At 55.2% G+C, this 17,113-nt stretch overlaps 4 protein-coding genes across 4 annotated transcripts; 2 read left to right on the top strand and 2 right to left on the bottom strand.

Moving 5' to 3' along the window:
- Nucleotides 1-1,125: 1,125 nt before the first annotated feature.
- Nucleotides 1,126-7,809, bottom strand: J4E92_003987 (uncharacterized protein; the record flags this gene model as incomplete). The annotated part of the gene is made up of 4 exons (XM_051495380.1): nucleotides 1,126-1,293; nucleotides 1,353-6,701; nucleotides 6,806-7,478; nucleotides 7,661-7,809. The coding sequence occupies 4 exons, from the start codon at nucleotides 7,807-7,809 to the stop codon at nucleotides 1,126-1,128; spliced, it is 6,339 nt and encodes a 2,112-aa protein (XP_051354399.1).
- Nucleotides 7,810-9,931: 2,122 nt separating this feature from the next.
- J4E92_003986 (uncharacterized protein) lies at nucleotides 9,932-12,499 on the bottom strand (the record flags this gene model as incomplete). The annotated part of the gene is made up of 1 exon (XM_051495379.1): nucleotides 9,932-12,499. One exon carries the CDS (start codon nucleotides 12,497-12,499, stop codon nucleotides 9,932-9,934), a length of 2,568 nt encoding a protein of 855 aa, XP_051354398.1.
- Nucleotides 12,500-12,776: 277 nt separating this feature from the next.
- Nucleotides 12,777-14,761, top strand: J4E92_003985 (uncharacterized protein; the record flags this gene model as incomplete). The annotated part of the gene is made up of 4 exons (XM_051495378.1): nucleotides 12,777-12,817; nucleotides 12,891-14,089; nucleotides 14,172-14,455; nucleotides 14,507-14,761. 4 exons carry the CDS (start codon nucleotides 12,777-12,779, stop codon nucleotides 14,759-14,761), a joined length of 1,779 nt encoding a protein of 592 aa, XP_051354397.1.
- A 505-nt stretch (nucleotides 14,762-15,266) lies between these two features.
- On the top strand, nucleotides 15,267-16,804 carry J4E92_003984 (uncharacterized protein; the record flags this gene model as incomplete). The annotated part of the gene is made up of 4 exons (XM_051495377.1): nucleotides 15,267-16,144; nucleotides 16,223-16,453; nucleotides 16,566-16,689; nucleotides 16,745-16,804. 4 exons carry the CDS (start codon nucleotides 15,267-15,269, stop codon nucleotides 16,802-16,804), a joined length of 1,293 nt encoding a protein of 430 aa, XP_051354396.1.
- Between the last annotated feature and the right edge of the window lie 309 nt (nucleotides 16,805-17,113).

Below are 17,113 nucleotides of genomic sequence, written 5' to 3'. Positions count from 1 at the left end.
GTGAGGGAGGCAGGAGAGGGGTTTATATACGCATCCCCAGGCCAAGCGTCATGGTGCGCTAAACCCAAGTAGCCGTTGGACTTATACGCCTCTGCTACCAGCTACGTAAATGCAATTGCACGCACACGGGACGAATACAGAGTAAGATATGTTTGCACAGGTAAAAGCGATAGTCATTCACTAACCCCCTACTTCTCCTTCCCCTCTTCCCCTTCCATCCTCCCTCACCATCCTCGCATCCTTCAACCATACAGCGCCTCTCTACACCCAAAAACGCTCCAAGCAGACTGCCACCCCACATCCCACATCGCTCATCCCAAGGCCGTGAAAAAAGAGACTATCCATCCACCCATCCGTTCATCCGCCCATCGCTCGAACAAGCAAAACCAGTGCCCAAGCCCCATCCCGCTCATTCCAATCCCTCGTCCACAAAGCGCGACCCAATTCCAATGATAACAATAAACCTTACAAGCCACTGCCACAGACCAGTCCAGTCCAGTCCCGTGCACACGTAGGGTCGCATACCCAAGCAAGCCCAAGCCACACAAACCAAATCGCACAGTGCCAAACCGAGAGACAGGAAAACCCAAAGATGAAAAATCGCATAGCGCCCAAGAACCTAAAAGCCGCTCAGGAGCGAGCTCCCTTAAAACGCCGTGAAACAGCCCAGGTGTTCGACCTCGCAAATACTGTCTGCGAAGTCTGATAGTGTGATGTGTGAGTGGTATCGAGATACTGAGGTAAAATGAGGTGAACGCGAGATGAGGTATCGAGAGTAAAGTATAGAGAGTTCGCAGCCTCCAGGGCGGATCGGTTCGAGCGTATCGGATCGTATGGATATGTATGGAAGTACGCGCGCGCGTGTGTGAGGTCGATGACGATGACGATGACCGAGAGGAAGAGATATGCGGTTCGCCGTGTTCCTTCGCCGAGGATGCGGGGGTGGTCGATTAGGATGGATAGAGATAGGTGTGTTGTGCGAATAAGGTAGCGGGATACGGAATTCTCGGTCATCGTCCGTCGGTGTCTGTAGTGAACGGCGCATTGTCGTAGTCTGTTGTTGCGGTGTTGCATGATTATCGTCATACTGTAGTTAAGTTTCTTGATACGGCGACTGCCCACTCCTCAAGAAGGCGCCATACCCTCAATCGCCCCCTTTTCAAACTCTTCCAACCGCTTCAACTTCGCATCGAGCTCCGCGAAGATATCGCCCATATGACACGCCTGCTCGAGCAGCGGTGCACTGCCAAACGGCCGCATGCGGTGGCGTAGAGCAAGGGTGCTGGCACAAGACTGTTTCCCAAGTCAGCAAACACACTCCCTTCAAACCAAACAAAGACTGTAAAACATACCTCGATCCTCGAAATTTGATGCTCAACAAAGTTAATCAAGAAACGATCGGTAATCTCCCCACCCCGGCTCTTCATCCTCTCCAGCAACGCCGTCTCGGGCGGTTTCAGTTCAGAACAACCCGGGCTCTCGAGCGAACTGCACAGCATCTCCAGACGTAGACTAATATTCCAGAGATCCCACACATCTTCGGTATCGATAGTGAGCTGACTCCCCGCCATCTTCTGACCAGCCGTAGCCTCCTTCTGCTGCTCCACGGGTTTCTGTTCCGTCTGGCGCTGGACCGCCAGCCGACTAGCCAGCGAGTGCGGATACATGAGGTAGATATACTCAGGGTTCTCGAGACCTTTAAGACGGCGTTCACCGAGGTCTTTGACTTCGAAACCTTGGGAGCTGAGGGAGCGGAGTTCGCCGCGGATCATCTGGCTGTTCATGTCGTCGCCGTAGGCTTCTTCGGATCCGGCGGAGTTCTTACGGTCGCCTTCAATGTGCGTTTCGAGGAGACGTTGGATCTCGGCGATGAAGTCGGAGGAGACGGTGATTTGGCCACCGTCGGCTACGGAGGAGATACGTGAGGCGCGGTTGACCATGGGTCCGAAGTAGTCCATGCGCTTCGTGACCGGATCGACTTCGCACACCGGTGTGCCCCAATGGATACCCATGCGGACTGAGAGACCGCGGAAGATGACGTTACCATCCGGATCGACAACTTCCTGTCCATTGACGCTGTTGAGTATCTCTTGCGGCCACTGTACTTCGAGAAGCTGGCTCTGGATCGTGAAACACCACAGCAGAGCTGATGTCACAGTGCGGAAAGCGACCATGAAGGCATCACCTTCCGTCTTGACCTCGTACCCACCAATAATGCGTAGTTGTCGGCGCATAAGCTCGTTGTGCATCTTTATTGCAGAACGCATAGCAATCGGGTACGTCTCCCACAGTATGGTCGAGTTCTTGATATCTGTAAACACGAGACTGACTTCGCCCGTTGGCGCGTCCACTTCGTTGTCGAGTCGAGCGAGCTTGGAGTCGCCGACCAGATTGCCCTTCTTTCCACGTCTGCGCGACGCGCCCCAGTCTGGATCTGCACCAGGTGCGGGTATGAGGGACATGCTTTGGGTGCGGTACCGGGCACGTTGTTTGCTCTTGAGATCGCTCACACCAAGCAACATGACCATGATCTTGTTCGTCGCACCAAAGGCAATAGCCAAATCGCGCAGTTTTTGGGCGGCAACCATCAGGTCGTTTCGCTCCGATCGTGCGACATCGACAGCGAAGTCTGGTGTGAGGTATTCCCAGAGTTCTCGCGAAGCTATCAGGATCATCTCATCTGTGTCGCCAAGAGTGAGGTTCATGATATGCGGCGATGCGATGACTGATGGCGACATTTGAACGTATCCAAATGCTCTTGATACCTCGAGCATGTCGTTGAGTTTACCCTGCCGCGACACGAATCCGCCGGCTTCTCGTATCCTGGATCGCTCACTTGGCTCAGCGGGGTCGTGCTTCCTGGTAAGGATCTTGTGTCCTCCTTCTGAACGGATCAGAAGGGCTTGCGCATCACCAACGTTGGAGATGTAGAGCTCCATCTCTTTCAGGAAAAGTACTGTTGCCACACTTCCCGATGTCAGGTCGTCGTCACTAAGATCAGGCACTGAATTGCGCGTTTGTGTTGATGGTGCAGTGAGTCCGTTCTTGTCCAGACCCTGACTTGCAGCGGTAGCGAGTTCCTTATTGAGGCCAAGGTAACTTCGTCGCAGCGCATCCGACGGCGTTTCATTCGGGCGCAAACGGTCGAGCTCATCAGCGAATCGGTTCTTGAACTGATCGTACAGGTATTTGGCAATTTTCGCACCGCCGCCCGCAAGCGGCTGTGCGTCAAACAGACCCAACAGCTGTTCGTCGTCGTGGCTGCGGAAGCGGGGCACAACCATGTCCATTGTCGAGATGTGTTCGTTGCGACCCAGTGAATCGGCCATACCATACGCCATAGTACCCACAGCCGAACCAGCAGTGCGCACTCGCCGGTCCTCTGACTGTTCAGGGACTGAAGGAACCATCATCGTGACGTCCATCAGCCCAAGTACGCGAAGATTAATCAACGAGCTGAAGTCGGTCAGGTCGCGCCCTTCTCGCATACTCATGCCGCCGCCACTGTACGAGCCGCTGGGTTTGATCTCGAGACGCTTGTTGCCTGACAGATTCAGGTATCGGAGTTTGTGATTCCAGTTCCAGTTCCAGTCATATGGCCAATTCGACACGTTGTATTTCAGCAAATTGCTAGCCACATCAAGAACAGCCAACTGTGCAACCTTGCCAAGCTCGGCCGGCAGCACCTGGAACTTGTTGTTGTTGATGTGAAGGACCTTGAGCGAGCCAACTTCCTCCAAGTCCTCTGCAGGTAGAGACGTGAGGTCGTTGCCCGACAGGTACAGCTCAGTAAGATGTTGCCATCGTCGGATCGTACGAGGTGGAACGTCATAGATGAGATTGTATGCTAGATTCACAATTCGCAATTCGGGGAGAAGACACAGTTCGTCGAACACGTCGTCGTTCAGCCGGTTGTCAGCCAAGAACACGTGTCGAAGAGAACCCGCAAAGGTAGTCACCAAGCGACTACTAAGGCTGGAGTCTTTGCGGGACATGGGTGTCAGTGTCCCTTCGGTGGGCGCGCGAGACGCTACTGATGTCTTGCGCGCCGTGCTTGAAGTGTTGTATGACGCCATCGACCCCTTCCGTTGCGAAGAGGCAGCCGACGAACCAACACTCAGACCTCCTGATGCTTGACTAGGACGGCGATTCTGGAAGTCTTCCAATTTTCCCAGCTCTTCGTAACTGGGACTTGATGTCAAGCCTGGAGTGACAAGCGCAGGCGCTCCGTCTACTTGAGCTTGTTCCCCATTTGCTACTGGTGGAGGTGATGCGCCGGGTTTGGGGAACGTGGTAAGAACGTTGGACGACACGTTTAGCGTTTCTAATCGGCGAGCATACCAAAGCTCCTCGGGAAGCTTGGGCAGATTGTTCTCGCGCGCGTCCAAGTAGCGAAGCTCCACCAAGCGACCGATCTCGGCAGGCAAGTCATCCAAAGAGTTTCGAGCTATACTGAGATGTTCCAGCCTGTACAGCTTTCCAATGTTGGTCGATATGGACGTGAAGTGATTCTTGTCGAGGATGAGCTTAGTGAGGCCAGTCAGTTTGCCAAACAGATCCTCGGGTAATTGCGCTAGTTTGGCAGACGCAAGATTGAGGGCGGTTAGTGTTGGGGTGGGCTGAGTGAGGCCGAAGCGTGTAACTGGGTTGTGGTTCATGTGCAGCACACGGATCTTCGGGAAATAGCCTTCGAAGGCCGAAATAGAGTTGTGGCCGATCATCAGGTACTCCAATCGGGGTAATTGGGACATGACATCCATACTATCAAGCGCGTTGAACCGCACGTCGATTTCTCGCAGGTTGACCAGATTGCTCAGTGTTGGAGGGAAGCTGCCGGTTAATTTGTTGTTTGTCGCCCAGAGTCTTTCTAGACATGTCAACTGGCCAATCTTGGGCAAGCTCGATATCGAGTTGAAACTGATGTCAAGATCCACCAGTGTCCGGACTTCGCACAGGAAGTCGGGGAATTCGTTCAAGGAATTCGAGCTCAAGTTCAAACTGCGAAGCGCGCGATATTGTCCAAAGTAGTGTGGCAGTCGCGTCAGCCCGTTGTTGGAAAGTCGAAGCCCTTGCAGACTTTGTAGCTTGTGCAATTCAGCACGGTCAAGAGACTGGAGGCGGTTGTTCGAAATATCCAACATGGTCAGCCGGCTAGCAAGACTCAGACTGGGCGGTAGTCGTCGCGCGTCATTGCTGGTGTACTTGATCTCCCTCAGATTGGTGCAAGCAAGGATAAAGTCTCTAGGTACGTCAAGTGATAGGTTCCGCGACAGGTTGAGCGATATTATCTCTGTCGCTTTTTGGTAGAGTGTAATAGGAATGGTGATCAAGTTCCGACCTTGGAGATCAATGTGACTGAACTTCTGCATCTTGCTGAAACCGGGATCCCGTTCCAGACTGGAGTATCCACTCATCTTGGCAGGGAGGAAGGTGAATCTGCAGAGGTAGCTGTTATCTTCCCGTCCGACGTCTTCGAGGCGGTCTAGATCCGTATATCCGGCGAGTTCCAGCAACCGCTTCTGGATCAGCAGCGGACGCTCGTTACTTTCCAGTTGCCGTGAGGTGTCATGTTTTCGCATCACGATGTGGTAGTTGTCCAATTCGTCCTGCAACACGGTCTTCTTCCCTAGTATTTGTATGATTTCCTGCACGGTCGTGTTCAAGGTAGCTGATAGTGTCGCAAAAGTTGAATCGACTCTGAAAATGCGCAGACAATACGTCTTGTTGTCGCTCTCTTCTTTGGAAGGCGTTGTAGCCTCGTCGGCATCTCCAAGCTTGTCCATCTCGTCCTTCATGCGCTTCACGGCCCAGGAGTCTGGCGCGTCCCACGCTGCGGTACCGTCGTCATCGGGTCCTGGTATAGAGATGTCTTCACCAAGATTTGGTGGCTGCTTTGGCACCTCGCCTACAGGCGGTGTCATCGGCGGTGCCTGTTGGAGATTCACAATGCCTTCCATGTCGTCCAGATTTCTGTCCAGGAAGAAAACAGCATCGTTGCCTGCTGTGCTAGCGATACTATCGTTAGGGTCCCGTCCCGTAGGCTCGTTCGCAGGTGCGCGCTTCTCTTTCCGGAAGGTAGGCAAGCGGTGGTGAGGCGCTCGCATTCTCTGTTCCTTGGCTGCGCTCTCAACGCCATTGTTGATTGCCTGCTGCTTCGCCATGGTGGCCTGCCGAGCCGGCTCTGGCCTCGCGGATCGTGTCGTGTTAATCGAAGGATTCAAAGACGTGGCGGAGGCAGTCCCAGCAGCGACCAGACTCTTGAGGGTGTCTCCCGGTAATGTGCGATCCTTGTCCTTGTCCTTGCCTCGTAACCGCGCGAAAAACCCGTGTGACGCCTTGTTGGTGCTGGGAGACCGTTGCGCTATCCTGTCATCTCTTGTCATATCCGAGTATGAGCTTGGCGTAGGGCTCGACGGCCGTCCCAGAAGGCTTGTCTTGGAGGCGAAGGCGGAGCTGAGGGCCGAGGGTTGGTTCGGTCGGACGCTGTAGCTGGAATCTTCGCGGCTGGTAGTGGGGCGCAGCGGGTAAGGCTGGCTTATGTCTGCGCGTCCGTCTGGGGCCTTGTTGTCCTCCTTGCTGCCCTTGTGCCGGTGGCCAGTGCCAGGCAGTCTTACGTGCAGCTTGTGATGCGATCGACCCGATTTGGCAGAATGTTGCTCGGAGGAACGACGGCCGCCATACTCAGCGGGAGTGGGAACGTCCTGTGAGGGGTTAGTGATACAGGTCCGAGGTCGGCGGTGGAGTGGTAGGGCAGGAGCATGAGTGAAAGACGCAGTGCCTTCCTCTGGATGTGAACTAGACTCACCTTGGAGTCTTGGAACTCCCATGGCGTGACTTCCGAGGACGCCTGCGGGGTGCGTGGCCGGGAGCTGGTAGGCGAGGTCGGGCGCGACTGGTGCTTACTGCCAATTGTGTTGCTGAGGGAGTTGCCGCGGTTGCGCTGCGGCGTGCCCAAGCTCGAATCCGAGTTCTGGCGGTCGTCGGCGGGGAAGTCCTCTCCGAAAACGTTCTGCAGGCGTTTGTGGAAATTCCGGCCCATGCTCGACTTGGAACCCGTGCTGCTGACAGTCGTGGCACTGGCTACGGACGGTCGTCTGTCGTCCTTCATGGGGAAGCCCATGCTGTCCTCTCTGGTGCCGGTTCCCGGGCGGAAGCCAGGCGACGACTGGGAGACATCCTCGTTTGAGTCGTTGAAGAAGCTGCTCCAGACGCTGTTGGTCATGTTGTTTCCGTTGGGCGCGGTGGACCAGGGCGCGACCTGTGAATTGGCGCTCGAAGCGGTGGGGGGGTTGCGCGATATGGACGGCACTCGGCCTCCCGAAGTCTCCAGGACAGCCAGCTGTTTTCGGTGGTGGCCAAAGGCGCTGGGCGTGAGAGCGTCCCAATTGGCAGGCTTGCGCGGGCGGTGCGAGGGGTTGTCTTTGGGCGGCGGAGCTGGGGGGACGGTGCCAGGCGATATCTCGGATTCCCGCTCGACACTATGGCGTGTTAGCAGTCATTGTGGTCGTGGCGTGGATGCACGTGTAAGAGTAAGACAGGCAAGACATGTCTCTTCCCGCGTCAAGACGAGACGAGGCCAGAGTCAAGGTCGAGGGCGCACAGCGCGCGCCGCCACCCCAGCCAGCATCCATCTCGCGCGGCACCAGACGCAACAACATACCGGGAATTGAGGTTCTTGTCCGTCTTGACGGTGACGGGGGTACCCCTCAGCGAACCCGCGCGTCCATAGGGCCGTATCGTGTCGCCCGAGCGCGAACTCCACGAGCTCTCTACCGAACCATGGCGGCCGATGGTCTCGTTCCTCGTCATGGCGGCGGCGGGGGCGTGCAGGGTGTGAGTCGCGGAAGTGGCCCGCGTGGGCGGCGGGAGTGTTGGTGGGGACTGCTTGCGCAGAGTGGACGTGGACGGCTACTTCATCGAGGCGGGACAGCAGCTCGAGGTGTGCAACATGGGCGGCGGTCGGCAGCGCAGTGGGCAAGGCAGCGCAGGGCAAGGCGCGCAGCGAGGCGAGGCGGAGCGGGCGAGAGACTCGGGCTGTTTAGCGGCGGCAGACAGACAGCTGGAGTCGGTCAGGCTATAGTGGGTGGTGGTGCATATGGTTGTGAAGAATGGCTGACTACACCCTCACTGACACTTCGGATGGAGACAGGCATGGGGGCTCCACTTTGCTATGGATGGAGAGCGGCATGCTTTGCCAACAATGCGCCACCTGCACCCACTCCAACCTTGGAACCGACCAAGCACTACGGGGTCCTACCGAGCCTCCGTGCTAGCAATACTCCAGAACACTACCCAGAGCACTAACCCAGAACGACGACATCCCCAACCACGCAGACCCGTGGACATGTATGCTTTATACAGTGCAGAATATGAGACCTTCACCTCCTCTCCTCTCCTCCCCCACCTATTCCACTTTGCTATGGAGAGCGGCACACTCTGCCAACAATGCGCCACCCACAGCCCAGACCAACCGTCCCCAACCCACTCCTCACCCTTCCCTTCCGCTAACCCAGCTCCCACCCACGGAGCCTACCGAGCCACCAAGCACCCGTCCTAGACTTCCCAGCATACCAATCCTTCTCCGTATGCCCCCGGCCTAGACCCTCAAACCAACGACCCGGACGTCGCGCCGCATGCAGTCATATCGCGAACGACAGTGCCATACTTTTACATTTCATCTTACATCTCATCTTACGCGCGTTGTTTGCAGCATATGCCGATTCCAGTTCCGCTGAGGTAGGTTAGGTCATGGCCCCGGTGCACCGAGCACCGAGAGCTTGAACCCCCGCTTTTTGGTGCCAAAGCCACCACCACCACTATCCTGACAACGACGACTACGACGACGACTACTATCCCGTCATCATCATCATCGTCATCCCTTGCTCCCGTCCATCTCTGCCTAACCATCCACATCATTAACATCGCATCATCATAGTACCGACACCCGTGTTTCATCCCAGAACTAACTCCTCAATAGTTTGGTTCAGAAGCGAATCCGACATTTGTGGCGTACGACCGAGCCACTGCCTATGCTTTCGCCTGTTCAAATAGCTAGAGACATTCCTGTTTCATTATTCTCCGATGTTTGAGGGACTCTCGTTGGTTGTGCAGCCGGAGCTTATTTGCCGTATATCCCGAAGCAGGCAGACGTGCAGACCTCTTGTGCCACCACCGCGGATTTGAACATCGCGTTCATTCGCGTGTATGCGTGTATTTATACTTTTTTTGCCTACTGCGCTTTGCTGCGCGAGACGCTGATGTGATGTGTATATCGCCGTGGAGGACGTCAATGAATGAATTGGCCCCAGTTCATATTAATCGCGCACTCTCATTCCGTGAAGGAGTCAATAGCGCTTGCAGCACCAGACAACAGCATTTCTACGTTACGAGCACATACGCCCCTGGGACATTGATGACTGATCATGAAGGTGTGCACTGTAGTCACATGCTACCACTCGCACATGCTTCTTCCGGCAGCCAGGCAATCGGGTCACTCCCTCACGAAACTGGGCATTCATATACGCCCCCAAGCATTGATGAGTGATTATGAAGGTGTCCACGGGTACAGTACACTAGGTAATCACATGCTACCTCGCAGTACTTCTTCCGGCACCCGGCTCAGCTTATTCACAATAGACCACTCATAGCAACTTCATAGCATAAGAAGCAATCATTAACGCTCGTACGACGCCAAGTCTATCTCACATCCCTTTTTTGCGTGTATAGTGACGCAATCCTGTGACCTGTCTGCGTCCCGGGATTTGTTCCAGTACCAGAGTGTATGCTTCGTGGAGCTGCCTTCACGGATAGTACGTGATGACGGCTTCTACGTGCCATGCAACTCATACTAGAACAACATATATATAATCTTACAAAACACCTAATCCGAATCGAACACACACTTGCTGATGATTAAATATCCGCGTTAAGATCACTGAGGAGCACCACCGCCCTGGAGCGCACGCAGAATATCCTGGAGCGACTGCTGCGCTCCAGCTTGAGCGTTGCCCTGTTGAGGGGGGTTCGCGGGAGCAGCCGGCTGCGCATATTGCTGGTAGGGGTAGGAGTACTGTGCTTGCGGCTGAGGCTGTGGTGGTGGCGGTGCAGGTGCTTGCGCTGGCATCTGCGGTTGTTGTGGTTGTTGTCCACTCATGGTTTGCATGACCTGGAACCACTGTGCCCATGCCGCTAGATTGGCCGCTTGGTTCTGCTGGGGTGGCTGGGCTGGAGCTGGTGCTGGCGCTTGAGGTTGGGGGGTGTACGATGGCTGGTAGTTGTAGGCCGCTGGTGCTGCTGGCGGTGGAGGCGGAGGTGCGGCAGCATAGGGGACCGCTGGCTGTGAGGGACCGGAGAAAGGCACTGGCCAACCTGCGCTGCTGTTGTTTGCATAAGCGTTAGCATTTGATGGTCCAGAAGGTGCCGGAGAAGCATGTTGCTGTTGCTGCTGCTTTTGAGGTTGCTGAGACTGTTGTGACTGCTGCTGCTGCTGCTGTTGCTGGCGTTCCCGTTCCCTCTTTTCACGTTGCCGTTGTTTGCGGTTCTTGTTCTTCCCACCACCACCTGCTGGAGATTGCTGGGATTGGGCTTGCTGAGACTGGCCACGGTCCTGCTGGGTGTAAGACTGGCTGCGATCTTGCTGTTGGCGGGCTGGCGATGCCGAGGTTGCGGACCGTCCCTCTTGGTACTGATTCCTCTGGTTGTTCTGTTGACGATCTTGGAACTGCTCTGGTTGCCTGCCACGGTCAGATTGATTCTTGCCGCCACGTCCACCCTTATCTCCGCCTCGGTTGTTCTGGTTGTTGTTGTTGCCGCCTCCTCGGTCGCCTCGCTGTCCTCCACCACCACGACCCCCGAAGTCGCCTCGTCCGCCGCCAAAGCCTCCTCTGTCGCCGCGTCCACCACCAAAGTCACCGCGACCGCCACCACCTCCTCGGCCACGGAAGCCGCGACCCCGATCGCCCCAGGGGCCTCTACCGCGACCCATACCTCTGCGAACATGGCTGCGATCTTCTAATGGTGCACCTTGCCCAACAATCTGCTCGAAATGGTCTGGTCTGGCAAGCGGCTTGTACATGCCGAGATCTTCGTCTTCATCGTCGCTGTATTTCAGACCACCACCCTGGTATTCCATGGGCCGGTAGATGGGCGGTGCGGGAGCGTCGACGTGTAGTCTGGGCCCGGTCGGGATGTTGACGGGCGCGACTGGCTCGTCGTTGCCTTCTTGCCTGGCTCGCTTCTTAGCTTTCTGTTCGCGCTTGTATTCGGCCTCCTTCTCGTCATCGGAGAATTCGACATCATTCGTCTCTTCGTCGTGGAGGTTCGATGCGTCGGTATGCTTCTGTCGGCGAATGGGTTCTGTCTCGGTGAAGGTCGAGTGCTCGTCCACGTAGTAGATGGGTGTGTCCTTCTTGATACCTAGAGTCTCGAGTTCAGCGGCATCGTTAAAGCCAAAGGAGTAGCGCGGCTCCTCCACGCGACCAATCTGCTCTGAGACCTTGCCAACAACCGTGCGGTTTTCGAGGCACAGCGCCGAGCCAGACTCCAGCACCTGCTCATCGCCAGACATCTTGGCCTTGATAACGACGAGGTTCCCGACAATGGACTCGACCTTGCCGAGCTCTGTGATCTTGGTCTCCGGCGTGACTGTGATGTCGGGCATTTCGAACTTCTCGTCTTGCTCGTTGAGCGTCTTGACTTTCACTGGGCCGGACGCGCCTGGCTCGTCGGCGGCCTCTGCCATCAGGAGACGGACCTGCTCCTCGGGGTCGAGCAGCTCGCCCTCGTCTGAGCCCTCATCGGAGCTGTCGTCCGAGCTGGAGGAGTCGGACGATGAGTCTGAGTCGGATGCATCTGAGTCCAGCTGCCACTCGGCGCTCTGGTCATTTCTGTTGGCTTCGGCCGCGCGCAGGAACTCGGCCTTGCTATCGAACACCGCGCCGTCGGGGGCAGGAGCATCTGTGGTGTCTTCAATCTCGTTCTGGAGGTCTATGGCGGCGGTCAGGGCCGCGTCGAGCTCGCCGTCTGTGTCGGCCGCTGGAGTATCGGCAGCAGCGACGGCCTGGAGCTGTGGAGCCTCATCCTGCGCCTGGCCGTGATTGGCTACGGGCGGCTCGACTGGGATGGCGGCCTGCGGGCTCGCATCATTGTAGAAGGCCTCGTCATCCGAGAGCTCGCCGTCTTCCGGGGCGTCGTCTGGGACGACTGCGCCGTTTTGTGGTTGCGGCTGCGACTGCGCGGCCGGGGTCTCGCTCACAGAGCCGAGTCCAGGAAGGTGAAAGGCCGGCGCGGGTGCCGCCGTCGCCAACAACGACGTCGCTCCGTCCGCCTGTGAGGGCAGCGCAGAGGGCTTGACGGGCGTAGTGTCGTAGAAGTCGTCGTCCATGTCATCGACAGGCGAGCCCGGCGCGTCGAGCGCAGATGCAGATGTAGATGTGCCATAAAAGGGAGCGTCCGCCTCCAACCGCGCCCTTTTGGCCGGTGGTTCCAGAGAGTCGGACATTGCTCGTGTCTCTCTCTGCAGTCTTCTCTGAAGCACGCGTGATGGCTGAGTTATCCACTGCGTTGTCTGCACCAGTTTGCTTAAATGCGTGCGATGATAGTTCTGGTTGAAAGGAGCGCTTCAGGGAAGAACGTCGCCTTTTTGGATGCGCGCTAACAAGCTTGGCGGGCACGCGCAGCTCAGCCCTATGACCGCGAGACCCACCGCGTCATTCTGTGAAAGTGACGATACTCTGTGATGGAGGTTGCCGTCACGTTCTGGAATCATTGTCGCTGACATGTCTGCATCGCGCTCAAAGACGGCGCATTCGACCCCTGAGTGAGTTCAATTGAGCCATGCCACAATTCCTCTACCCTGCGATCACAGGCTAACGTATGCATCATGTGTCCAGTACACCACCCCATCTCTCCACGTTCGGCATCTTCTGCGTGTTCGCCCTAGCCAATCTCACCGCCGCCGCCCTCTCGCCGATCCAAGACTGCGATGAAGTCTTCAACTACTGGGAACCAAGCCACTACCTCAACCATGGCTACGGCCTCCAGACCTGGGAGTACTCTCCTGACTATGCCATCCGAAGCTGGGCCTACACTGCTATACACTCGCTCGTAATAGGACTCGCGATGCTGCCTCTGCAGGCGCTGGGCTTGCAAAGATCCAAGGTGTTCGAGTTCTACTTCCTGCGAGCGGTCCTAGCCATAGTCTGCGCAGGATGCCAGGCTCGCATGTACACGGCTATCAAGAAGATGTTCGAGGTGCGCGTTGCGTCTTTCTTCGCCATGATCATGGTCATAAGCCCCGGCATGTATCATGCTTCCCCTGCATATCTTCCGTCGAGTTTCGCCATGAATTGTGCAATGCTTGGATTTGCGTCTTTCATGGACTGGTCCGGACGTAAAATGAGGACTGCACAAGGTATTGCATGGTTCGCCGTCGGCAGTGCTCTTGGTTGGCCCTTTGCCGGTGCGCTCGCTCTGCCCTTCATTGCGGAAGACTTCATTGCAGGCGTGTTCACCAGCACCATTAAAGAGAGTCTGTGTCGCATACTACTCCAAGGCGCACCTAGAGCCTTCGCTATTGTAATCTTGCAGACCGCCATCGACTCGCTGTTTTACAGGAAGCTCGTGTGCGTGCCGCTCAACATCGTTTTATACAACGTTTTCAGTGGTGGTAGTAGAGGCCCTGATATCTACGGTGTAGAGCCATGGCATTTCTACGTTCGAAATCTAGCGCTCAACTTCAACATTTGGTTCTTCCTCGCGCTGGCTGCTCTCCCGCTGCTGCTGATCCAGTACCTCGTATTTGACAGGGCTGTTTATCGGAACACGCTCACGAGGTCCATCACCTTTGTCAGCCCATTCTACTTGTGGTTGGCGATATTCACAGTCCAGCCTCATAAAGAAGAGCGATTTATGTATCCAGCGTATCCTGCATTAGCATGGAACGCAGCCCTCTCTTTGCACATCTTGTTAGCCAACTTTGGTTCGATGGATCCACGACATCTAGTGAGCAAGATACCTCCAATGGTCAAGCTCGTCATCGTCTGTGTCCCCATCATCTTGTCCTTGAATCTGGGCATCCTTAGAATTCATGGTATGTATCACCTCTCATACTATCGATCAACAAGTACCAGCGCTTTTGGCAGAACCTTGAATTGATCTTTAACACATTTTAGGTCACATGTCCGCATACTCAGCGCCACTCAATGTTTACAAGCCATTGTTCGACCCCACGATTGCACGCTCGGGAGACACCGTATGCCTAGGCAAAGAATGGTATCGCTTCCCATCCTCCTTCAACCTGCCCCAAGGTGTCCGCGCCAAGTTCATCAAGAGCGAGTTCTCAGGCCTCCTACCAGGCGAGTTCAGCGAAGCTGACGCCAGTCTTGGACTGTTCCCCGGCACCTGGCTTATACCATCTGGAATGAACGATGAGAACCTAGAAGATCCCAGCAAATATGTATGTGAACTAGGGAATGAAGACGTGGATCTCACTAACCTGACGAAACAGACCGATATCGAGCAGTGCGACTTCATCGTTGATTCTCGCTCTGCTGGCGCTCCACCAACAGCGCTCGAACCGGACTACATCTCTGATACAGAGCATTGGAAAGCGTTGAAGTGTCTTCCTTTCTTGGACGCAAGCAAGACACATACCATCAGTCGCATGCTCTGGGTCCCAGACCTATCCATCATCCCCGCCAAGTTCCGTCGCCAATGGGGCGACTACTGCTTAATACAACGTACAGATCGGAAAGGCGCATAGTACACACACATGAATACAAGTCGTCAGACACAAAGTGGGGGTAATCCGGACTCACCCCAGCTAGACAATATCAAATCCAAAGCCAACTCCTGTTCCCCAACGGCGTCACGGTGCAACTCATCTAAACGCGTTGCGGAATTGTTGTGCCCCCAGACCACATCGCAGGCAGGCTGTTCGGACGTCCATCCCTGTTATCAAGAGTCGCATCGATAGACACCAGGTCTAACCGAGTGGGGTATTCCTTTCCCCGCCCAGACAAGATAACCACTACTGACGACACATGCGCACCAACTCCACAGTGTCCAGGGTCGTTATCGCGGAAGACGATTGGCTTGTACATATCCCAGATGAATTAATAGGAAGTCGATTTACATATCGCGCATGATGTGTACGGTCATTGGGTACTGTGCTGTTTTGTTTGTGACTACTTATACTATGGACGTGACGTCCTCTCTTTTTTTCCACTTCGACTTTGTAGTAGTAGTCCTGTTACTTGGTGTTCATCATGGCTGCTCTTATCACCGACCTAGACGAACATGCCAGACGTCTTGCACGTGACATACAACAGCACTGCACCAACGCTCAAACCCGCCTTAACAACGTCCTCAAACAGACTGATATCCAACCCAAAGCAGCGCTCTACTCCCTCCTCCTCTTCGCCTTATTCACATACCTCACCATCGCCGCCACCAACCTAATCCGCGCCCGCAGACAAAACAATCCACGACCCAGTACCCCCAACCTCGAAAAACGAGGCCCGTTCAAAACACCGGATCGCCCTCCAGGAGTATGGCCACCCTCAGACTTCACCCGGCCTCCGGCGACCCCCTACCCATCCTTTTCCCTCACTACCACTAAGCCCCTACCTTACCGTCCCTTCCGCCACGGCCCGAAGTACAACATCACAATGGGTCTTCGCAACATGAACTGGGACGAATGGATCGAACTCGACAATCAGTACATGCAGTTTCACGACCTAAAGGCAAGAAGGATAGAAGAGCGAGGAGCGAAATGCATCAAAACAGCCCCAGAAGCCGTCGCCGCCGCAGTGGAACTCCTCGAGGAATTATCTTCCTACCTACCACAACGTTATCCCACCGTCTTCCAGACCATCCCCCCTTCCGAGGGTATGATGAACGGATTCAGGAATTTGGCCACGGGCGAAATCTTCGATGTTGGAAGACTGGAGAGGAATGGCGTGAAGGAGGATACAATGGAGATGTGTGCGAGGTTGGTTCAGGATGATCTCGCTATTATGGTGGAGAAAGAAGATGGACAGTACTACCTTCTCGCCGGCGCGATACTCTTAGCGGGGTTTTGGAGGTTGGAGGATAAGTTCGGGATGCCATTGAGTGAGATCCATACTAGTGGTGACGTGCCCGGGTACGTCTCTTCCCTCTCCATCCACATCCATCCTCAAACCCTTCATCAACATATCGCCCGCTAACGCTCACCCGCCAGTTTCAAAACCAAGCTCGAAAAACCAATGTCCAACTTCTTCCGGCGAATCCAACCCCAATCCCCCGTACTACGAAACAACTACTTCATCCAAGTCGACGACAACCTCGCGTGGAGCTCTAGCATAGGACCTGAAGATACCGAGGGGGAAGGCGGGATAGGCTGGTTTACAGCGGAGAAGAATAAAGCGGTTGAGCATCATTGGTTTAGGAGTGAGAGGCAGAGTTTGAGGAGGTATGTCAACATCATCCTCACCGTCATGAATATTCCCTTCGCGGTCTCCATCTTACCTGTCCACGCTTCACATCAATAGCAACGGATTACTTCAACTGACAATCACTACCAGACTCCCCAAATCCGGCGGCGTAGTCTTCACAATCCGGACCTACTTCCACCCCATCACGGAAATCGCACAGGAGCCGTATGTACCGGGTAGACTAGCCAGTGCGATTCGTTCTTGGGGGGACGATGTGAGTCGGTACAAGGGGAAGGAGATGTATGGAGATGTGCTGTTGGACTATTTAGATAGGAAACATCAAGAGCAGGTGGAGGCGGGGCTGGATGTTGAGGCTGAAGATGGGGTGAGGGGGTATCCTTTTTGAGCGAACCATGAATCGTCTTTTTGGACGGGCGGTAGGCCGGGGGTATCCGATGCGTCTTGTCTTGTCTCTTGACAATATAAGGCTTTCATATGTTTTGAGGCTGCCGTATTTCTGATTTCTCATTTATTGGTTTTGGATAGACAACACATCGGTATTGGATATCCAAGTCGTCGGTGTATTCGCACAGGCATTCTTATAAGTTTGCGGAAGGAGACGCGAATATTGTCGGAGAACGATCTTGCCCTTCACGACACATCTTCACCGATCTCGGTACATGTGATATGCACCGCAG

The sequence above is a fragment of the Alternaria infectoria genome (assembly GCF_024043175.1).
Source record: "Alternaria infectoria strain BMP 0036 chromosome Unknown scaffold_5, whole genome shotgun sequence".
NCBI classification, from domain to species: domain Eukaryota; kingdom Fungi; phylum Ascomycota; class Dothideomycetes; order Pleosporales; family Pleosporaceae; genus Alternaria; species Alternaria infectoria.
This window is presented reverse-complemented; position numbering and strand designations above follow the sequence as displayed.